Source organism: Sminthopsis crassicaudata, chromosome 6, assembly GCF_048593235.1.
Source record: "Sminthopsis crassicaudata isolate SCR6 chromosome 6, ASM4859323v1, whole genome shotgun sequence".
Classification (NCBI taxonomy): domain Eukaryota; kingdom Metazoa; phylum Chordata; class Mammalia; order Dasyuromorphia; family Dasyuridae; genus Sminthopsis; species Sminthopsis crassicaudata.
In genome coordinates this window covers 120753241-120778444 of record NC_133622.1, presented here as the reverse complement: position 1 = coordinate 120778444, position 25204 = coordinate 120753241, and the positions used below count along the sequence as shown (strand labels likewise).

At 34.3% G+C, this 25204-nt stretch overlaps 1 protein-coding gene across 1 annotated transcript in view; it reads left to right on the top strand.

The window, feature by feature from the left end:
* The window catches only part of LOC141546936 (afadin- and alpha-actinin-binding protein B-like), a 39063-nt gene extending 14249 nt beyond the window's left edge, over nucleotides 1-24814 (top strand). The window contains exon 12 of the mRNA XM_074275130.1: nucleotides 24551-24814. Coding sequence (XP_074131231.1) covers nucleotides 24551-24662 — 112 coding nt within the window. The 3' untranslated portion in view covers nucleotides 24663-24814. The remainder of the gene's footprint in view (nucleotides 1-24550) is intronic.
* Nucleotides 24815-25204: the final 390 nt, after the last annotated feature.

The window sequence follows — 25204 nt, the reverse complement described above, 5'->3', positions numbered from 1 at the left end:
GTAGTGGTATCTCAAAGTTGTTTTAATTTGAATTTCTCTGATTTTAATGATTTGGAACATCTTTTCATGTGACTAGAAATAGTTTCAATTTCTTCATCTGAAAATTGCCTGTTCATATCCTTTGACCATTTATCAATTGGAGAATGGCTTGATTTCATTTATTAGAACCTTTAGCTGTAAAAATGTTTTCCCAGTTTATTGCTTCCCTTCTAATCCTGTTCACATTAGTTTTATTTGTACAAAAGCTTTTTAACTTAATATAATTGAAATTTTCTATTTTGTGATCAATAATGACCTCTAGTTCTTCTTTGGTCACAAATTCCTTCCTCCTCCACAGGTCTGAGAGGTAAACTATCCTTTGTTCTTCTGATTTATTTATAATCTCATTGTTTATGCGTAGATCATGAACCAAGAGAAGATCAAGATTTTTTTTTTATCTTATTTTGGTGTACGGTGTTAAGTATGGGTCAATGCCTAATTTCTGCCATACTAATTTCCAATTTCCTCAGCAATTTTTGACAAATAATGAATTTTTATCCCCAAAGCTGGGGTCTTTAGGTTTGTCAAAGACTAGATTGCTATAGTTATTGATTATTTTGTCCTGTGAACCCAACCTATTCCACTTATCAACTAGTTTGTTTCTTAGCCAGTATGAAAATGGTTTTGGTGACCACTGATTTGTAATATAATTTTAGATCAGGTTCAGCTAGGCCACCTTCATTTGATTTTTTTCATTAGTTCTCTTGAAATTATCGATCTTTTGTTCTTCCAGATGAATTTTGTTATTTTTTTCTAGGTCATTAAAATAGTTTGTCCGATTGATATAGCACTAAATAAATAGATTAGTTTAGGTCATAGTCATCTTTATTATATTCGCTCAACCTATCCAGTAGCACTTAATATTTTTCCAATTGTTTAGATCTGACTTTATTTGTATAGAGAGTGTTTTGTAGTTTTGCTCATATAGTTCCTAACCTTCCCTTGGCAGATAGATTCCCAAATATTTTATACTATTGACAGTTATTTTATTTTATTTTATTTTATTTATTATAGCTTTTTATTTACAAGATATATGCATGGGTAATTTTACAGCACTGACAATTGCCAAGCCTTTTGTTCCAATTTTTCTCCTCCTTCCCCCCACCCCCTTCCCCAGATGGAAGGTTGACCAATATATGTTACATATGTTAAGGTATAAATTAAATATAATATATGTATACATGTCCAAACAGTTATTTTGCTGTATAATAAGAATTGGACTTTGAAATAGTGTGCAATTAGCCTGTGTAGGAAATCGGAAATACAGGTGGACAAAAATAGGAATATTGGGAATTCTATGTAGTGGTTCATAGTCATTTCCCAGAGTTCTTTCGCTGGGTGTAACTGGTTCAGTTCATTATTGCTCTATTGGAACTGATTTGGTTCATCTCATTGTTGAAGATAGCCATGTCCATCAGAATTGATCATCATATAGTATTGTTGTTGAAGTATACAATGATCTCCTGGTCCTGCTCATCTCACTCAGCTTCAGTTCATGTAAGTCTCTCCAGGCCTTTCTGAAATCATCCTGCTGGTCATTTCTTACAGAAAAATAGTATTCCATAGTATTCATATACCACAGTTTATTCAGCCATTCTCCTATTGATGTGCATCCACTCAGTTTCCAGTTTCTGGCCACTACAAAGAGGGCTGCCACAAACATTCTTGCACATACATACAGGTCCCTTTCCCTTCTTAAAGATCTCTTTGGGATATAAGCCCAGTAGTAACACTGCTGGATTGAAGGGTATGCACAGTTTGATAACTTTTTGAGTGTAGTTCCAAATCATTCTCCAGAATGGCTGGATGTATTCATAATCCCACCAACAATGTGTCAGTGTCCTAGTTTTCCCACATCCCCTCCGACATTTGGCATTATCTTTCCCTGTCATTCTAGTCAATCTGAAAGGTGTGTAGTGGTATCTCAGAGTTGTCTTAATTTGCATTTCTGTGATTAATAATGACTTGGAGCATCTTTTCATATGGCTAGAAATAGTTTCAATTTCTTCGTCTGAGAATTGTCTGTTCATATCCTTTGACTATTTATCAATTGGAGAATGGCTTGATTTCTTATAAATTTGAATCAATTCTCTATATATTTTGGAAATGAGGCCTTTATCAGTACCTTTGACTGTAAAAAATTTTTTCCTACTTTTTTGCTTCCCTTCTTATCTTATCTGCATTAGTTTTGTTTGCACAAAAACTTTTCAATTTGATATAATCAAAATTTTCTATTTTGTGATCAATAATGATCTCTAGTTCTTCTTTGGTCATAAATTCCTTCCTCTTCCACAGGTCTGAGAGGTATACTATCCTATGTTCCTCTAATTTATTTATGATCTCATTCTTTATGCCTAGATCATGAACCCATTTTGACCTTATCTTGGTATATGGTGTTAAGTGTGGGTCAATGTCTAGTGTCTGCCATACTAATTTCCAATTTTCCCAGCAATTTTTCAACAGTTATTTTAAATGAAATTTCTCTTTGTATCTCTTGCTATTAGATTTTGTTAGTGATGTATAAAAATGATGATTGCTTATGTGGATTTATTTTGTATCCTGCAACTTTGCTAAAGTTGTGGATTATTTCTAATAGCTTTTTAGTGGAATCTCTGGGATTCCCTAAGTATACCATCATATCATCTGCAAAGAGTGATAACTTGGTTTCCTCATTACCTCCTCTAATTCCTTTAATTTCTCTTTCATTTCTCACTGCCAAAGCTAGCATTTCTAATATTGAATAGTAATGGTGATAGTGGGCAACCTTGTTTCACTACTGATTTTATTGGGAATGGTTCCAGTTTATCACCATTACATATGATGCAAACGATGGTTTTAAATAGATACTACTGAGTATTTTAAGGAAAAATTCATTTATTACTACAATCTCTAGTGTTTTTAATAGAAATGGGTGTTGGATTTTATCAAATGCTTTTTCTGTATCTATTGAGATGATCATATGGTTTTTGTTAATTTGTTTATTGATATAGTCAATTCTTAATATTGAACCAGCCCTGCATGCAGGAATCCATTTCTATTTGAGCTTGACACCACCAACAAAATCTAATAAGATGAGATTTGTAGGGTTAAATATAATATCTTATGCTTAGATATAAGAATATTATCTTGGCAAGTACAGGATGGAGTAAGCATACTGAAGTAGAAAGTTTTCTGAAAAGGATCAGAGGGTTTTAGTGTCCTGCAAATTCAGACTGATTTAGCCATACAATATAGCAATCAAAGACAAGCTAATCACATCTTGGACTGCCTTAAAATAGAAATTGCATCAAGAAATAGGCATCATAATAATTCCTTTCCAATTCTTCCCTCGTCAGGCCATATGTAGAATACTGTTTTCACTTCTGGGTGTCGCAGTCTACAGAGAATATAGATAATCTGGGGACCAGCCAGAAGAGAGAAACCACTTTAGTGAGGAGAATTCGAACTTTGGAAGAGAACAAAAGGCAATTTTTTAGTTTCTTTGGCTACTTCCAACATCATTTCATTGGCTGATAATCAGAGGCAGAAGGACTGATGTCTGAAGAGCCACCCTATTGGCTTGGTCTATAAAAGAGAGTTGGCATTTTTTTCCATTCTTTTATCTCTTTTTCTTTGTACAGGTATTTGTGCCTATGAGGTTCCAGAAGAGAATTCCTGGACCCTAGGAACTTTTAATGGCAATCTTGGAATAGAAGCACTTGGAAGTTATATGTGTCCATCCACAATTTTCTCTTATCTATATAACCCAATAGGTGAATTCATAGGAAAAGATCCTGAACTCCTATCTCTTATTTTGAGAGAAATTTTCTAGATGGTATTATTCAGGAATATAGCCTTGTATCTAAAAGAGTGGGTGGTAACAGCCTTGGGGCTCAATTCAAGTGAAACCCCAATTCTGAGAATTCAGAGACCTGACCTGGAGAGAAAAAGGGATTTCCTGAGCAATATATATCTTGAAAAAAAAGATGATGATCCAATTAGACCACGAGGAAAAAAAAATTATATTTTGGTTTAACTATCACTATGAATTATTTAGACAATGCAGAGCTGATGCTAAAGAGACTGCTCATCCAATTACTCCACACACTAAAGTGTGAACAGTACAAAGTGACTGGGTGTTGCTCAAATGGCAATCCCAAATTCAATTCCTTTCTGAGGGAAGTTTATGGGGCACTACAATGATTTATATATTTCTCTGCATCTTTTTATAAGCTCCTGTGAATTTGTTGTTTTCACATCTATGAATGTGAAATAAAGGAGATTCCTTACTCAATTTTTATTTGTTACCTTGAGTGATTGGAAGACAACTAGAGATGTTGCTGGCAAATTTGTGGAAATCTACACAGGTGTACACTTGGAAATTTCTTAAGCAAACTTTTAGTAGTGGCTTATAAGTCATAGGAGAAATACTTTTGTCAGCGTGTTTGAAGAATCCTAGATGAGGAGCTTTTTCTTGAAAAAAATCCCTTGGGGCTGTCCAAGAAATCCTCTTTCTTTGCTAAAAGGCTAAATTATAAATCACTGTGGCTAGAAAATTTAGTTACTCCTTCCTCTGCACCAGAGATTTTAGTTTAGGAAGGATTGTATTGTGTAATTTGCTATAGGGTCACATTAAAGAAAAGCAAGCATATATGTTTCTGCTCCATCGTGGCAATTAATAATTCCTGTATTTTGGAAACTCTTTTCTTGGACATCTAGGCTCAACCACAGGTACAAAAAAAAAGTGGGGGGGAAAGGGGGAAAGAGTGGTAGTGATTTCTTCTCTTTTGTAATCTGGCATAGAGGGGTGCCTTTGACAATTCCATCCCTTTTTTTTAATTAAAGCTTTTTATTGCTCATATGCATGGGCAATTTTTCAGCATTGTGCCTTGAAAACTTTCTGTTCCACATTTTCTCCTCCTTCTTCCCCCCCTTCCCTAGATGGCAGGTAGTCCAATACATGTTAAAAAATCCAATTTATGTATACATATTTATACAGTTATCTTGCTGCACAAGAAAAATCAGATCTAGAAAGGAAAAAAAAACCTGAGAAAGAAAAGAAAATGAAAGCAAACATCAACAGAAAATGTGAAAGTGTTTTGTTGTGGTCCATACTCAGTTTTTATAGGCCTCTCTCTGGGTATATATGGCTTTCTTCATCACTGAACAATTGGAACTTATATGAATCATCTCATTGTTAAAGAGAGCCATGTCCAACAGAATTGATCATCATATAGTTGTTGCCCTGTATAATGATCTCCTGGTCCTGCTCATTTCAGTTAGTATCAGTTCATGTAAGTCTCTCCAGGCCTCTCTGAAATCATCCTGTTGGTCATTTCTTGCAGAACAATAATATTCCATAACATTCATATATCATAACTTATTCAGCCAGTCTCTAACTTATGGGCATCCATTCAGTTTCCAGTTTCTAGCCACTACAAAAAAGGCTGCCTGGAGAGCAATCTGGAATTATGCCCAAAAAGTTATCAAAATGTGCATACCCTTTGACCCAGCCATACTACTACTGGGCTTATACCCCAAGGAACTACTAGAGAAGGGAAAGGGTCCTGTATGTGCCAAAATGTTTGTGGCAGCCCTTTTCTTAGTGGCTAGAAGCTGGAAGATGAATGGATGTCCATCAATTGGAGAATGGTTGGGTAAACTATGGTATATGAATGTTATGGAATATTATTGTTCTATAAGAAATGACCAACAGGAGAAATACAGAGAGGCTTGGAGAGACTTACATCAACTGATGCTGAGTGAAACGAGCAGAACCAGAAGATCATTATACACTTCAACAATGATACTGTACGAGGATGTATGCTGATGGAAGTGGATTTCTTCAACATAGAGAAGAGCTAATCCAATTCCAATTGATTAATGATGGACAGAACCAGCTACATCCAGAAAAGGAACACTGGGAAATGAATGTAAACTGTTATTTTTACCTTCTGAATCCAATTCTTCCTGTGCAACAAAAAATTCGGTTCTACACACATATATTGTATCTAAATTATACTGTAATATATTTAACATATATAAGACTGCTTGCCATCTGGGGGAGGGGGTTGGGGGAGGAAGGGAAAAAATCTGAATAGAAGTAAGTGCAAGGGATAATGTTGTAAAAAATTACCCATGCATATGTACTGTCAAAAAATGTTATAATTATAAAATAAAATAAAAAATTAAAAAAAAAAATCCCCCCCCCCAAAAAAAAAAGGCTGCCAGAAACATTTTTGCATATTTGTGTCCCTTTCCCTCCTTTCAGATCTCTTTGGGATATAAGCCCAGTAGAAACACTGCTCAGTCAAAGTGTATGCACAGTTTGGACAATTCCATTCTTCTAAGAGATCTAGCTAACCAAAACATGTTGGAGTGAGCCCAAGAAACTTGAAATCAATCAAAAGTTGTTAGTTCTCTTTATAAAATGGGGGTTAAATCTTATCAAATCCAGACAATGGTTCACTGATTGTAAATTCCTCCAGATAACTTTCTTAATTCACCCCTCTCCAATAATTAATTAAATCAACGTGAATGAATATGGGATGATCCTAATAGAAAAAATGAATACTTAAGCATTGTGAAAATCCCCTTTCATTTTCTACTTTTCCTGAGATTTGCAAATTATCCTCTATTTGTGATTTCCCTTATTCTTTAGCTCCAATCCCTCTCTTGCTTTCCTTTCTAACTTTCTTTTTTAACTTTCTTTTAAAGTTAGTCTTTCTCATCTGTGGACTATTCTCATTTTTACCTTAACTTTTTCTCTCACCTTATTCATTAATCTTTGCATTTTCCTCTCTGATTCTTTCTCTCCCACTTTTAATCAAAATCTTCTCCAGCTATACTTAACTTAAAAAGCAAAACAACAAAAACAAAAACAAAAAACTGGTTTCACACTGAATCAGGACACTTTTCCCACATTCTTCAATCAAACCAAGCAACTCAAATAATACCACTTATGAGCTTCCTGAAACTAGGTTTTTGCTTGGGATTGAAAGAAGTAAATTTGATTTCTCATTATTTTTTTTCAAGATTGAATTTCTATTTTATATTTGTACTAAAGTAATGGAAAAGATTTGCAAAAAAAAAAATTATAATTTTTTCCCCCAAAATGTTTGATTTTATAAAATAAAAATGCAGTCTTAAAGTCTCTCCTCTTAGAAGGAATATCTCAGATAGAGGTTAAAATTGCACAATAATGTGACAGATGTGGTGAAAGTTTCTTGTTCTTCATTGGGCAATGGCATCAAGAAAATGAGACAGAAAACAACTGCCATAGAAGTCCTAGATAGCATATGAAAATTCTCTAATGTTTAAAAAGTTTTTAAGATAACCAGGGTCATAGATGACTTTTAAGAAAAACACTAATTGGATGGATAAAATGGAGAGTGGGAGGGACAGAGAAGATATGGTTAAGAATGATAAGATAAAAAGAGAAGCTAAGAAAGAAACCAATAAAAATTGAAAAGAAATTCACAAATAGCAATTGTTAACTTTGTGAATGGGATATTTATAGCATCTCTCTCTGCAGTGGCAAAAAACTGGAAATTATAGCAATCTCCATTATTTGGGGAATGGCTGAAGAAGTTGTGGTGTATAGTTGTGAATAATGAGCTTATTGATCTTAGAAAGATGTAGGAATTCTTGAATGAAATGTGAGCAGAATGAGCAGAACCAAGAGAACAATTTATACAGTAACATCAATATTGTTTTAAGAATGCCTTTGAGTGACTAAATCATTTTGATTAGATAAAAGTTTTTAAAATTAAGGACTTATAGAGACATTATCTTCATTGAAAGAACTGATAAGTAGAAGTATATATAAAATCATATATATATATATATATATATATATATATATATATATATATATATAGAGAGAGAGAGAGAGAGAGAGAGAGAGAGAGAGAGAGAGAGAAATATATATATACATCATAACTATTTTTGTCTAATAGTAGCCATCTCTAAGGAAGGGGAAAGGAAGAAAAAAAGGGAAAAAAATTACATGATAACTTTTGTGAAGACCAAGTTAGCACTCTGGTTACTTTAGAATCAGCCAGAGTCAGGATAAACAAAAGTCCTTCGTCTTTATTCTTAGTCTTTAGGGGTAGAAGTGAAGGGAATGGACACAGGATCTCTGTGACCTTCCTTTTTCTACTCTAGCACCAAAGTGACTCTGACTTGTCTTACTCCATCCCTAATCCTTCCCAGAATTCTCTGTATACACCAAAATATTGAACCAGCACAGAATAGTGGGAAGGGCCATTTTCCAAGCATATACTAAGAAGAGTACTGGCCAAATGGTAATTTGACCTCAGTGCATCAACTCAGAATTTCAGCCCTTTACAAACTTTGTTACTTATTTGGAGGGAATAGCAAGTTTTGTATGGTAGATTTGTAATTTTATGAGCAACCATCTTTTTTATAGTATTGTGTTATGGAAATGCTTGTTTTATTCCCTTTATTGAACATAAAATAGGGGGAACTAGGTGGAACAGTGGCTAGAACACCAGCCCTGAATTCAGGAGGACCTGAGTTCAAATCTGGTCTCAGACACTTAATACTTACTAGCTGTGTGACCCTGGGCATGTATGCCCAATTGCCTCAGCAAAAATAAAATAAAATAAAACCTAAAAATAAAAAAACCCAAGAAAATAACTAGGGACATAGTTGGTAGCATTCTGCATCTGTAGCTCATCACTTTTCCTACTCAATTCCAAAGGTTTCCTGTACCCTTCAAGATCAAATATTTAAGTCCTACATAACCTGGACACAGCTTATCTTTCCAGTTTCATTTGGACTTTATTCCCGGTCACACTCTTCAATCCACACAAAATGGTTTTTCTGTTAGTCATTCAGGATAATTCATCCATCTACAATCCTGACCCTGTTCCCCCAGTTGTCCTATTCAGTTGCTCTGCTTCAGGTTATAACCAATCCCTCTTAATGATAGGATAAAGATTTTATATCTTCGACCTTAGGCTATAATCATTCCCTCTTAATGTTTGATGGGATAAAGGTCTTTATCCATTGTAGACATCATTTGAATATCAGGAGCCTCTCCAGTACCTCCCATTATGTCATCCCAGGTGCCTTCCCCCATTAGGTCATCCCCATCCAGATACCTCCCCCATTATATCATTGTTCTTGTTACCCTATAAAAGAATCTTGCATTTGACATTCACTGCTGGATTCTTTGAGATGATAGTCTCGTTCAGCCCTGGCACCAAACCATGGATCCATTTGATCCCAGAAAATCTCTCCAATTTAACAAATTATTAATTGTTCTTTAATCTCTATCTTGCTTAGTTTCTCCAGAATTACACTGCTTCTGTACCTTTGCATGAACTATTCCTCCATGTGCTCCTTTTGCAATCTGTCTCATGGAGTCTTCTTTTCTTCTTTTTAAAGATACAGCTTAGGCACTCATGATCACCCCCAACTTTTAATTCTCTTCCTTCCAAACTTCTTTATATTTCACTTCTTTGCACATATTTATTATCTTTATAATTGTGATACATATGTTATACATACACACACACACACACACACACACACACACACACACACACACACTCTTACTTTACCCTCCCCCCCCAATTAGAATGTAAGCTCTATATGTGTTGGGGAGTTTAATTCTTTATACTTGTATGGTGCCTAGAACAGTACCTAGCACATTAATTAGTTCCCACTAAATTATTTCCTTAAACTGGTAAATGAGGGTAATATTATGATGGTAATATGCTTAGATTGGTTATAATTATTTTGATTCTGATCTGGTTTGGATACAAAGAATAGCTGCTGTTGATTCAATGTCAATAGAATAGGAGGTCTCTGATGGGGATTTGCATTTATTATTGTTTAGTATTTTTATCAACAGCTTGGTTAAAGGTACAGATGACAAACTCACTGAATTTATAGAGGGAAAGCCAACACATTGGATGATAGGCTCCCCAAAGACATTGATAGACTTAAGTAATGAACAGTCTAACAAGATTAATTTTTTTTAAATAATAGTTTTTATTTTCAAAATACATGCAAAGATAGTGTTCAACCCACTCTTGAAAAACCTGGTGTTTCAATTATTTCTCCCTCCCTCCCCTAGAGAGCAAGTAATCTAATATATGTTAAACATGTGCAGTTCTTCTAAACATATTTCCACATTTATCATGCTGCACAAGAAAAAGCAGATCAAAAAGGGAAAAAAAGAAAAAGAAAAAAAGCAAACAAACAACAAAATAGATGGAAAATACTATGTTGTGTTTTATAATTAGTCTCCACAGCCCTCTTTGTGGATGCAAATGGCTCTCTCCATCACAAGTCTGTTGGAACTGGACTGAATTGCCTCATTGTTGAAAAAAGCAAAGTCCATTATAGTTGATCGTTACATGATCTTGTTGATGTATATAATATTCTCTTGGTTCTACTCACTTCACTTAATGCAAAATTAAACTTAATAAAGAAAAATGTAAAGTCTTAACCTTGGGTATAAAAGCAAAGTAGGGAAGTATGGTTAGATAATTGTTCTGAAAAAGATCTGAGGATTTCAGTGGACTGAAAGTTCAATATGAGTCAGCATGTTGTGTGCCAACAAAAACACTAAACTACCCTTGGGCTCTATTTACAAGGGCATGGATTCTGAGAATAGGAAGGTGATAGGATTACTGGAGTCTATCTCCTTCAGACTTCTCTTTAATATTTTATTTAGTTCTGTGTGTCACTATTCAAGAAGAACAATGATAATCAGAGGAGTGCCCAGAGGAGAATAACCAGTATGATGAAAGATCTTTATCTATTTCACAGGAGGTCTGGTTGAAAGAAAAATGGCATCTTTTAACTTGGAGAAGAGTTTGAGAGGGGACATAATAGTTATTTTCAAATATTTAAAAGGCTCTCATTTAGGAGAGGTAACTGATATATAGGTTTTTCTGGCTGGCTATGGAGGCCCCTTCTAGCTTCAAGTTCTTTGATTCTGTAGAATTCTTTTTTTTTTTTTTTATTTATAACATTATCCAAATATTTTCCAAGTTATCCCCCCCCTCCCTCCACTCCCTCCCCCCGATGACAGGTAATCCCATACATTTTACATGTGTTACAATATAACCTAGATACAATATATGTGTGTAAATACCATTTTCTTGTTGCACATTAAGTATTAGATTCCGAAGGTATAAGTAACCTGGGTAGATAAAGAGTAGTGCTAACAATTTACATTCACTTCCCAGTGTTCCTTCTCTGGGTGTAGTTATTTCTGTCCATCATTGATCAACTGGAAGTGAGTTGGATCTTCTTTATGTTGAAGATATCCACTTCCATCAGAATACCTCTTCATACAGCATTGAAGTGTACAGCGATCTTCTGGTTCTGTTCATTTCACTCAGCATCAGTTGATGTAAGTCTCTCCAAGCCTCTCTGTATTCCTCCTGCTGGTCATTTCTTACAGAGCAATAATATTCCATAACCTTCATATACCATAATTTAGCCAACCATTCTCCAATTGATGGACATCTATTCATCTTCCAGTTTCCAGCTACAATAAAAAGAGCTTCCACAAACATTCTGGCACATATAGGTCCCTTTCTGCTCTTTAGTATTTCCTTGGGATATAATCCCAATAGCAGCAATGCTGGGTCAAAGGGTATGCACAGTTTGATAACCTTTTGGGCATAGTTCCAAATTGCTCTCCAGAATGGCTGGATTCTTTCACAACTCCACCAACAATGTATCAGTGTCCCAGTTTTCCCACATCCCCTCCAACATTCATCATTATTTGTTCCTGTTATCTTAGCCAATCTGACAGGTGTGTAGTGGTATCTCAGAGTTGTCTTAATTTGCATTTCTCTGATCAGTAGTGATTCGGTACACTCTTTCATATGAGTGGAAGTAGTTTCAATTTCATCATCTGAGAATTGTCTGTTCATATCCTTTGACCATTTATCAATTGGAGAATGGTTTGATTTCTTATAAATTAGGGTCAGTTCTCTATATATTTTGGAAATGAGACCTTTGTCAGAACCTTTACTTTTAAAAATATTTTCCCAATTTGTTACTTCCCTTCTAATCTTGTTTGCATTAGTATTGTTTGTATAGAAACTTTTTAGTTTGATGTAATCAAAATCTTCTATTTTGTGGTCAATAATGATCTCTAGTTCTCCTCTGGTCATAAATCCTTCCTCCTCCACAGGTCTGAGAGGTAGACTATCCTCTGTTCCTCTAATCTATTTATTATCTTATTCTTTATGCCTAAATCATGGACCCATTTTGATCTTATCTTGGTATATGGTGTTAAGTGTGGATCCATATCCAATTTCTGCCATACTAATTTCCAGTTTTCCCAACAGTTTTTTCCAAATAATGAATTTTTGTCCCTAATGTTGGTATCTTTGGGTTTGTCGATTCTGTAGAATTCTGTGAACTTTCTTCCTTTCTTCCTTTCTTCCTTTCTTCCTTTCTTCCTTTCTTCCTTTCTTCCTTTCTTCCTTTCTTCCTTTCTTCCTTTCTTCCTTTCTTTCTTTCTTTCTTTCTTTCTTCCTTCCTTCCTTCCTTCCTTCCTTCCTTCCTTCCTTCCTTCCTTCCTTCCTTCCTTCCTTCCTTCCTTCCTTCCTTCCTTCCTTCCTTTCTTCTTTCTTTCTTTCTTTCTTTCTTTCTTTCTTTCTTTCTTTCTTTCTTTCTTTCTTTCTTTCTTTCTTTCTTTTCTTTCTTTCTTTCTTTCTTTCTTTCTTTCTTTCTTTCTTTCTTTCTTCCTTCCTTCCTTCCTTCCTTCCTTCCTTCCTTCCTTCCTTCCTTCCTTCCTTCCTCCCTCCCTCCCTCCCTCCCTCCCTTCCTTCCTTCCTTCCTTCCTTCCTTCCTTCCTTCCTTCCTTCCTTCCTTCCTTCCTTCCTTCTTTTCTTTCTTCCTTTCTTTCTTTCTTTGGCTGGGAAGAGACACCAAGTAACTTTCCCATGACTCACTCAACTGTTAGGAGTTAGAGCTTGGTTTCAAAAGTCTTTCTCCTTCTTGCATTTGAGGAAGTGCCCTAATAACATTTATTCAGTAAATTTATTTACCACCTACTGTGTGCTAGGCACTCTTGACTCTTGTTCAAACTTTTATCTCTTTTTATATGATATCTTTCCCTATTAAAATATAAGGGACTGTCTTTTTTATTATTTGTATTGCCAGCTCTTGGTTTAGTACTTGGTAGAGATTGCTAAATGAATGCCTTATCCATCCATGCTTGGCATTCTTCCCCTACAATGTAGGCTCACTACATTCCTTTGTAGCATCTGTACCAATGGTGTTGTTTCTCTATTCTCCCCCATCCCTTAGGTGACCCATACTGTCCATCAATTTATTCCACTGTACCTTCATAGTATAAAGAATTGGATAACAGCAAAATTTTAGTCAGTGGGGTGGTCATGAAAGCAATAGCAGAAAGAGCAAGTAGAGGAAGAGAAAGTATTACCAAGGTAGCATATTATTTCAGAGTATGTTTTTAATCTTGAAGGGAAGGGAATTCACCCTCTGCTCTTTATCACTTTTTATGTTCAGAATCATCCTTGACTAGGGAGCCTCTCGTAACCTTCATGTTTAACCAAAGCTCTGGCCATAACTTTCTTATTCAATGGAAACTTGAAAAACACAAAAGATGGATAAAAAATTGAAATTGTTCTGCAATTGTCAATGCTGAAAAATTACTCATGCATGTATCTGTAATAAAAAGCTATAATAAAAAAATGAATAGAAATTTCTGTAGTCAGTCACAGACTGACTAGTTAATAAAAACTTGGAATTTAGAATGTAAAATTTAAATATTTTAAATGAAGGGTACATATGAAGCACCTAAAAGAACATTCCAGAAACAATTCATTGAAGAATAAAAAGGATAAAAGTTAATTGCTTGCTAAATACAAAATATGCAATCCTATTATGTGCTGGGTACCATACTAAGCATATTTCACTCTCCAAAGCTCTGCCCTGGCTAATGTCTAGGGAGTGTAGGACCTTGAGAATCAGACATGGACTAGAAAGATTTGGCTTCAACTTGCCACACTTACTGGTTATAGGACAGTGGACAAATCACTTAACTTTTGTTTGCTATACTCTTAACTGTAAAATGGAGATGATAACAACATCTATCTCCCAGCATTATCAGGAGTATCAAATAAAATATTTGTAGAATACTCAAAATTGTACTTAGCACATAGTAGGTGCTAAACAAATGTTGTTACTGAATAAATATTGTTAGGGCCTCTATATTCAGGGCTGATAGTGAGGAAAGTAAATGTTTTGTAAATTTCAGAGGTTCATGTTATTATCATCTCCTTGTAGGCCCCAAACCATTCCTTCCTTTAGGCTTAAGGAATATGTGTTTTGGTCAGGCCTTGCTGTCATATAGTATCTGTACTTCCTGAATACAGGAATGATTATTCTCCTTTCATAAGAGTATTTTTGGCAATGTCATCTCTCATCCTATATATATTTATATTTATATCTATATCTATATCTATATCTATATCTATATCTATATCTATATCTATATCTATATCTATATCTATATCTATATCTATATTTATCTCTTCTCTGACAGGAGGTGGATAACATTCTTTAGAATAAGACTTTTTAGTGGGGGTTGCATAACCAAATGATAGACATATTAAGGTATATCTACTAGTAGTGAATCTTATCATTTTAGATGAACCAGTTATGGGACTGAATTATGCATATCCTCTCCTTCCTGGGCTTTGTGTTATTTGGACATAGCAGGAATAGCCCCCTAGAGTTTTCTGAGTGGGAGGAAGGGAGGAAGCCAAGGTGGTAGAATAAAGCCGACTTTCCCTCAAAAATACATGAAACCAAGCCTCTGGACAGAGTCTGATGAAATGAAACACTCTTCAGCTGAAGATAGACTGTAAAAACTTCAAGAAAGACCAGTCTCTCTAGGATAAAAAGTTTATTCAGTCTAGGCCAGATAGATCCTGGGAAAGATTCTGAGAGGGTATTAATCATAGCAAATCAGCAATTGAGACCCTCAGTCGTGGATCAGTAAAGGAACAAATCAGTGGAGCAGCTTCTGGTCCTAGCTCAGAAAGAAAATTCTGGGAAATCAGACTGTTTCCTGAACAGAATAGAAAAGCTACCCCCTACAAACACAAGGGTCAAAGCTTGAGCACAAGGACCCTTATGCTCAGAGGTGCACAAGAAGCTTAGGAATAGCATCATCTTTACTCCAGAAGCACAGCTTGACTTTAAAAGTAAAAAAGAGGAAATACTGAAAAAAAATTGAGCAAGAAACAAAAAAAGACTTTGACCATGAAAATTACTATGGTAATAGGACAGGTCAAAACACAAACTTAGACTAGAGCAGAATTTCCACAGAAGAAATCTCAAAGAGTGATATAAATTAGTCTCAAGCCCAAAGAACCTTCTTGGAAATGCTCATAAAAGACTTTGAAAGACAAACAAGAGAGGTAGAAGAAAAATGAGAGGAATACATGAGAGAATCAACAGTTTGGAAAAGGAAGGAAAAGCATTTCTGAAGAAAACAATTCCTTAAATAGTAGAATAAACCAAATGGAAAAAGAGATATAAAAGATTACTAAAGAAAACCACACATTAAAAACTAGAACAGGGCAAATGGAAGCTAATGACTTTGTGAAACAGTAAGAATCAAACAATTAAAAAGAATGAAAAAATGGAAGAAAATGTGAAATATTTCTTGGCAAAACAGCTGACCTGGAAAATAGATCCAGAAGAAACAATTTAAAAATTATTGGCCTATGTGAAGGTCATGACCAAAAAAAGAGCCTGTATAGCATTCTATGAGAAATCATTAAGGAAAACCGCCCCAATATTCTAGAAACAGAGGGGGAAATACTCATTGAAAGAATCTACCAATTACTTTTTTTTTTTTTTTTTTACTTAATAATTTTTTATTATATATATATTTTTTATAATATCCCTTGTATTCATTTTTCCAAATTATCCCCCCTCCCTCTATTCCCTCCCCCCGATGACAGATAATCCCATACATTTTACATGTGTTACAATATAGTCTAGGTACAATACATGTGTGTGAATATCATTTTCTTGTTGCACAATAAACTTTAGATTCCGAAGGTACATGCAACCTGGGCAGACAGATATTAGTGCTAACAATTTACATTCACTTCCCAGTGTTTCTTCTCTGGGTGTAGCTACCTCTGTCCATCACTGATCAACTGGAAGTGAGTTGGTTTTTCTTTATGTTGAAGATTTCCACTTCCATCAGAATACATCCTCATACAGTATTGTTGTTGAAGTGTACAGTGATCTTCTGGTTCTGCTCATTTCACTCAGCATCAGTTGATTTAAGTCTCTCCAGGCCTCTCTGTATTCCTCCTGCTGGTCATTTCTTACAGAGCAATAATATTCCATAACCTTCATATACCATAATTTACCCAACCATTCTCCAACTGATGGACATCCATTCATCTTCCAGTTTCTAGCTACAACAAAAAGAGCTGCCACAAACATTTTGGCACATATATGTCTCTTTCCGCTCTTTAGTATTTCTTTGGGATATAATCCCAGTAGTAGCGCTGCTGGGTCAAAGGGTATGCACAGTTTTTTTTTTTTTTTTTTTTTTTTATTATATATATATATTTTTATAATATTATCCCTTGTATTCATTTTTCCAAATTATCCCCCCCTCCCTCTATTCCCTCCTCCCGATGACAGGCAATCCCATACATTTTACATGTGTTACAATATAGTCTAGGTACAATACATGTGTGTAAATACCATTTTCTTGTTGCACAATAAACTTTAGATTCCGAAGGTACATGTAACCAGGGCAGACAGATATTAGTGCTAACAATTTACATTCACTTCCCAGTGTTTCTTCTCTGGGTGTAGCTACCTCTGTCCATCATTGATCAACTGGAAGTGAGTTGGTTTTTCTTTATGTTGAAGATTTCCACTTCCATCAGAATACATCCTCATACAGTATTGTTGTTGAAGTGTACAGTGATCTTCTGGTTCTGCTCATTTCACTCAGCATCAGTTGATTTAAGTCTCTCCAGGCCTCTCTGTATTCCTCCTGCTGGTCATTTCTTACAGAGCAATAATATTCCATAACCTTCATATACCACAATTTACCCAACCATTCTCAAACTGATGGACATCCATTCATCTTCCAGTTTCTAGCTACAACAAAAAGAGCTGCCACAAACATTTTGGCACATATATGTCTCTTTCCGCTCTTTAGTATTTCTTTGGGATATAATCCCAGTAGTAGCGCTGCTGGGTCAAAGGGTATGCACAGTTTGATAACTTTTTGGGCATAATTCCAGATTGCTCTCCAGAATGGCTGGATTCTTTCGCAACTCCACCAGCAATGTATTAGTGTCCCAGTTTCCCCACATCCCCTCCAACATTCATCATTATTTGTTCCTGTCATCTTAGCCAATCTGACAGGTGTGTAGTGGTATCTCAGAGTTGTCTTAATTTGCATTTCTCTGATCAGTAGTGATTTGGAACACTCTTTCATGTGAGTGGATATAGTTTCAATTTCTTCCTCTGAGAATTGTCTGTTCATATCCTTTGACCATTTATCAATTGGAGAATGGTTCGGTTTCTTATAAATTAGGGTCAGTTCTCTATATATTTTGGAAATGAGACCTTTGTCAGAACCTTTGTTTTTAAAAATATTTTCCCAATTTGTTACTTCCCTTCTAATCTTGTTTGCATTAGTATTATTTGTACAGAAACTTTTTAGTTTGATGTAATCAAAATCTTCTATTTTGTGATCAATAATGATCTCTAGTTCTCCTCTGGTAATAAATTCCTTCCTCCTCCACAAGTCTGAGAGGTAGATTATCCTCTGTTCCTCTAATCTATTTATTATCTCCCTCTTTATGCCTAAATCATGGACCCATTTTGATCTTATCTTCTCTACCAATTACTTATGGAAAAAGATCCTACAAGGAAAACCTCAAGAGACATTGTTGTGAAACTCCAAAACTATTATCTCAAGGAAAAAATATTGCAAAGTGCCAGACAAAAACAATGCAAATATCAAGGAGCAAGAATCAGGATTACCCAGAATCTGAAAGCTTCTACAATAAAAGATTAGGGTCTAAAATACCATATTCTAAAAGGCAAAGTACCTGGAGTTACAATTAGGAATTTACTACCCAGCTAGATGAGCATCTTTCAGGGGAGGAGATGGAGCTCCAATAAAGTAAGAGACTTTCAATCAAATCATTTTTATTGAAAAAAATCAGAACTAAACAGAAAATTTAATTTACAAACACAGGACTCAAGAGAACCAAGAAAAGTAAACAGGGGAAAATACATATTTAAAGGTTATACTGCTTACATCCCTAATTGGGAAAATGATATCTGTAACTCTTGAGAACTGTATCTGTCACTGGAGCAGACAGAGTGGGGTATCATATGGACTGGGAATGTAGTTGTGAATGGACTCTGATGTGATGACATCAAAGAAAAAGACATTAAGAGGTACAAAAAGATCTGTACTGGAAACAAGAGGAAAGGCGGAATACAATAGGAAAACTAGTTCACATGAAGTGCAAAAGATCTATTACAATATAGCAAAAGGAAGGAACAGGATGACATTGTCTGAAACGATCTCATCAATTTTGGCTTTAAGAGGGAATAATTTAATAATTCATTTGGGTATAGAAGTTTATCTAACTCTATAAAGAAGTAGGAGGAGAAAGAGGAAAAGAAAGGAGAGGGACAAGCAAGAAACACTAGGGAAAAAGTTACGCAAATAGGGAAGAGTTTATAGAAGACAACGTAGTGGGTAGAGTGGGATAAAAAAAAAGCACTACTAAGAGAACGGGGAGAGGTGAATAAGAGATAATGTAGTGATTGGGGTGGGTAAAAAAAACACTAGTAAGAGAGAGATCAGATAGTGGGTGGGGTGGATAAAAAGGATACAACTAAGGACAGGGTAGAAAGAGAGAAGAAAAGTATATAGAGGGGAGGAAATAGTATGGAGAGAAATACAGAACTGGTAGTCATAATGGTAAATGTGAATGGGATGAACTCTCCCATAAAATAAGCAAACAGCAGAATGGATTAAAAACCAGAATCCTACAATATATATTGTTTGCAAAAAACACATTTTACACAGACAGAGACAGAGTAAAGGTAAAAGGCTGGAATAGAATTTATTATGCTTCAGCTGAAGTAAAAAAAAAAAAAAAAAAAAAAAAAAGCAGAGGTAGCAATTTTTAAATCAGATAAAGCAAAAGTAAAAATAGATCTTATTAAAAGATAAGGAAGGAAAGTACATCTTGATAAAGTGTACCATAAATGATGAAGTAGTAAAGATATTAAATGTATATGTAGCAAATGGTAGAACAGGCAAATTCATAGAAAAGATTTTTAAGCTAATTATAGGGAAGAAATAAACAGCAAAACTATTCTAGTGAGAGACCTCAACCTTTCCCTCTCAGAATCAGACAAATCTAAATACAAAATAAACAACAAGGAAACTAGGGAGGTTAATAGGATTTTAGAGAAAATTGAATAGGGACAGAAAGGAATATAACTTTTTTCAGCAGTACCTGGCACCTACACAAAAATTGACCATGTAGTAAGGCATAAAAACCTCACAATCAAATGCAAAAAGACAGAAATAGTAAATGCTTCTTTTACAATACAATAAAAATTATGTTCAATAAAGGACCAGGGAAAGATAAACTAAAAACCAATTGGAAATTAAATAATCTAATTCTAAAGAATGAGTGGTCAAACTACAAATCACAGAACAATCCATAATTTCATCTAAGAAAATGACAGTGAGACAACATAACAAAACCTATGAGATGCAGCCAAAGCAGTTCTTCAGGGAAATTTTATATCTCTAAATCACTACATAAACAAAACAGAGAAAAAGAAGATCAGTGAATTATAAATACAACTAAAAAAAGGTAGAAAAAGAACCAATTAAAGCACATCAATTAAATACCAAATTAGAAATTTTGAAACTCAAAGGAGAGATTAAAAAAATAGAAAATAAGAAAACTATTGAAGTAATGAACAAAACTAAGAGTTGGTTTTATGGGAAAACTAACAAAATGGATAAACATTTGGCTTATTTGATTAGAAAAAAAAGAAAAAATATTACAAGAATGAAAAATGAAAAGGGTAAACTTATCACAAATTAAAAAGAAATTAAAGCAATAATTAGGAGCTATTTTGCCCAAGTCTGTGTGAGCAAGTCTGACAACCTAACTAAAATGGATAAATATTTACAAAAAATATAAATTGCCCAAGTTAACAGAAGAGAAAATAAAATAATTAAATAGTCCCATTTTAGAAAAAGAAATTGGACCAAATCATTAATGAACTCCCTAAGAAAAAAATCTCCAGGTCCAGATGGATTCACAAGTAAATTCTACCAGATATTTAAAGAACAATTCAAGTACTATGTAAACTATTTGGAAAAATAGGTAAAGGAGTACTACCAAATTCCTTCTATAATGCAAATATGGCTCTGATAGCTAAACCAGGAAGTACCAAAACAGAAAAAGAAAATTACTGACCAATCTCCCTAATGAATATTGATGTAAATAAAATGTTGGCAAAGAGATTACAGCAATTTAACAGCAGGATAATATACTATGACCAAATGGGACTTATACCAGGAATGCAAGGCTGGTTCAATATCAGGAAAACTATTACCATAATTGACCATATTAATAATATGATAATCCCAATAGATGCAGAAAAAGATTTTGACAAAATACAGCATCAATTGTTACTAAAACACTAGAGAGCACAAAGCTAAAGGAAGCTTTCCTTAAGATACTAAACAGGATTTATCTTAAAAACTACAAGAAGCATTATTTGTAATGGAGAGACGATGCATTCCTAATAAGATCAGAGATGAAACAAGGATGCCCATTATCCCCACTATTATTCAACATTGTACTAGAAATGTTGGCTTTAGCAATGAGAAAAAAAGAAATTAGAACAGGCAATGAGGAAATAAAACTATCACTCTGCAGATATGATGATATCCTTAGAGAATCTTAGAAAATAATTCAAAAACCTACTGGAAACAATTCATAGATTTAGCAAAGTTGCAGGATATAAATTAAAATCACACAAATCATCAGCATTTCTATTTCTATTTCACATAACCCATCAGCAAGAGATAGAAAGAGAAATTCCATTTAAAATTATTGTAGAGCTGAGTGAAATGAGCAGGACCAAGAGATCAATAACAATACTATATGATGATCAATTTTGATGGATGTGGCCATTTTCAACAATGAGATGAACCAAATCAGTTCTAATAGAGCAGTAATGAATTGAACCAGCTACATTCAGGGAAAGAACTCTGGGAGATAATTATGAACCACTACGTAGAATTCCCAATCCCTCTATTTTTGTCCACCTGCATTTTGGATTTCCTTCACAGGCTAATTGTACACTATTTCAAAGTCCGATTTTTTTTGTACAGCAAAACGACTGTTTGGACATGTATACACATATTGTATTTCATTTATACTCTAACATATTTAACATGTATTGGTCAACCTGCCATGGGGGGGGGGAGGAGGGGAAAAATTAGAACAAAAGGTTTGGCAATTTGGCAATTGTCAATGTTGTAAAATTACCCATGCATATATCTGGTAAATAAAAACTATTTTAAAATAAATAAATAAAATTACTGTAGACAAAATAAAATACTTGAGGATCTACATGTCCAGACATGAATTGATTTACTTTTTCAGTGCCATATCAATCAAAGTGCCAAAGCATTATTTTTATAGAACTAGAAAAATAACAGCAAAATTAATCTGGAAGAACAAAAGATCAAGAATATCAAGGGAATTAATGAAAAAAAAATACAAAGGATAGTGGCTTAGCAATACCAAATCTAAAACTATATTATAAAGCCCCAGTAATCAAAACCATTTGGTATTGGCTAAGAAATAGAGTGATACACATGACACAATAATCAAGACCTATAGCAATCTGTTATTTGATAAACAACCAAACTCCAACTTCTGGAATAAGAATTCATTATTTGTTTTTGTTTTTTTTAAATTTTATTTTTATTTTTTACTTTTTAATTTTTTTTTATAATTATAACTTTTTTTTTTGACAATACATATGCATGGATATTTTTTACAACATTATCCCTTGCACTTACTTCTTTTCAGATTTTTTTATTCAGATTTTTTCCTTTCCTCCCCCAACCCCCTCCCCCAGATGGCAAGCAGTCTTATATATGTTAAATATATTACAGTATATTCTAGATACAATATATGTGTGTAGAACCGAATTTTTTGTTGCACAGGAAGAATTGGATTCAGAAGGTAAAAATAACAGTTTACATTCATTTCCCAGTGTTCCTTTTCTGGATGTAGCTGGTTCTGTCCATCATTAATCAATTGGAATTGGATTAGCTCTTCTCTATGTTGAAGAAATCCACTTCCATCAGCATACATCCTCGTACAGTATCATTGTTGAAGTGTATAATGATCTTCTGGTTCTGCTCGTTTCACTCAGCATCAGTTGATGTCTCTCCAAGCCTCTCTGTATTTCTCCTGTTGGTCATTTCTTATAGAACAATAATATTCCATAACATTCATATACCATAGTTTACCCAACCATTCTCCAATTGATGGACATCCATTCATCTTCCAGCTTCTAGCCACTATGAAAAGGGCTGCCACAAACATTTTGGCACATACAGGACCCTTTCCCTTCTTTAGTAGTTCCTTGGGGTATAAGCCCAGTAGTAGTATGGCTGGGTCAAAGGGTATGCACATTTTGATAACTTTTTGGGCATAATTCCAGATTGCTCTCTAGAATGGTTGGATTCTTTCACAACTCCACCAACAATGCATCAGTGTCCCAGTTTTCCCACAGCCCCTCCAACATTCATCATTATTTGTTCCTGTCATCTTAGCCAATCTGACAGGTGTGTAATGATACCTCAGAGTTGTCTTAATTTGCATTTCTCTGATCAATAGTGATTTGGAACACTCTTTCATATGAGTGGAAATAGATTTAATTTCATCATCTGAAAATTGTCTGTTCATATCCTTCGACCATTTATCAATTGGAGAATGGCTTGAGAATTCATTATTTGACAAAATTTGCTGGGAAAACTGAAAAATAATATGTCAGAAATTTGACATAGACCTACATCTCACACCCCATATCAAAATAAGGTCAAAATGGATGCATAATTAGGATATAAATGATGATACCATAAACAAATTAGGAGAATGAGGGATAATTTACCTATCAGATCTTTGGAGAAAGGAGGAATTTATAACCAAATAAAAATTAGAGAACATTATGAAAGGTAAAATATACAACTTTGATTAAATTAAATTTAAAAATGTTTTACACAAACAAAACCAACAGAAACAAGATTAAAAGAGAAGTTACAAAACAGGGAAAAAAACCTTTACAATCAGTATTTCTCACGTCTCATTTCTAAAATATTTAAAGAACTGGGTCAAATTTATAAGAATACAAGTCATTCCTCAACTGATAAATGGTCAAAGAATATGAACAATTTTCAGATGATGAAATTAAAGGCATTTATAGTTATATGGAAAAATGCTATATATCACTATTGATTAGAGAAATTCAAATTAAAACAACTCTGAGGTACCACCTCACACTTCTCAGATTGGCTAAGATAATAGGAAAAGATAATGAGGTGACCCTGGATTAAAATTGCACAAGAAGAGAGCAAACCCTTTTACTATATGACTTCATTCCAGGAAGCAAGTTAGCTGGGTTCAGAGAAATTTACCAGAGGGGCACTATTTTTTAATTTTTCTGCTATCCAAAATCCTAAAGGTAAATTATAATGTTCTTTGGGGAAGACAGTATCAACATGGAAGAAATCATGGTTCTTTCATAATATTAAACCAACAATATCTTACATGTGCCTAGTACTTTAATATCATCCAAAAGTTTGTCCACATTTTAGTACTTAAGCTTTTTTCCTTGTTGTAGGAAAAGGCTAGTTTCTTAGAAACAGAAAAGATTAGGAACTGGCCTCTGTATTTCACTGATACAAGGAACTCCCCAGATAAGAGAATTTTTTTGGACCAATGTAGGTTGGTACTTTCTCTGTAACTTAGTCATAGAAAGTTGCTAGAGATTTTCTCATGTTTATATCTTATATATTTTGTATATATGTAGTTTTTCACATGTTGACTAAGCTTCTTCTAAGCTTATTTGATTCTAAGCTATTTGAAGGCAAGAATAACAATTTTGTTTTTCTCTGGATCCTCACTGCTTAGCACAGTTTGTCACATAGTACTTAATATTTGCTTATTCATGGTGATAATAGAGCAATATAGGGCAAATTCCCAGGGTCACATGATCAGTGGTGGGCCTTAAACTGGGGGGGGGGGAGAGAAAGAGAGACAGACATAGAAGGTCTTGAATTTTTATAAAACATTGGGTTTTGCAAAAGATAGTTGCTTCTTTAAAAAAAAAAAAAAAAAAAAAAAAAAAAAACTTTTGTTTTTTTCATGACTTTTATTTTCAGATATAATCCTTCCTCTCTACCCATGAGGGTTATGTCTTGTAACAACAACAACAACAACAACAAAACACAGAAACAGTTCAGAAAAATTAACCAACACATCAATCAAGTCTGACAGATTATGCAGTATTCTACGTTTCTAATCCTCCACTTTTGAAAAGATGAGGGAGGTAAATTTTGTCTTCTTCAGGGTCAAAAGTTACTCCTTTATAAGACCTATAGTGAAATAATAAATACTTTCTTTGTCTTCAAGTGTCAAAGCAGAAAGGGGAAGAGGTCCTTATTGTCTTAGGATATTTTATTTTCATCAGATAGATTGTAGGGATTTATTTTTCCATAACCTGATTGACAAGCATCTAAATAAGCCTCTAGAAATGTCTTTTGGGGATGGAGCTAGAGAGATTAATTTATTCGATCTTGGATGTTTAGAAAAAGACAAGACAGTCATTATTGACTTTTTTTTCTTCCTCCCCATAATAGCATATACTTGCCCATGGTCTGGATTGGAAATTATTTTATCCCCACAATTTTCCCTTCCCCCCACCCAACCACCTTAGTCTGAAATCAAAGCTTCAAGTGTAGAAATATTTTTTTCTAGCAGCCTTCTCAGCAGACTCTTTGAAATGAGGTTACCTAGAATTTTTAATTTTTTAGTTA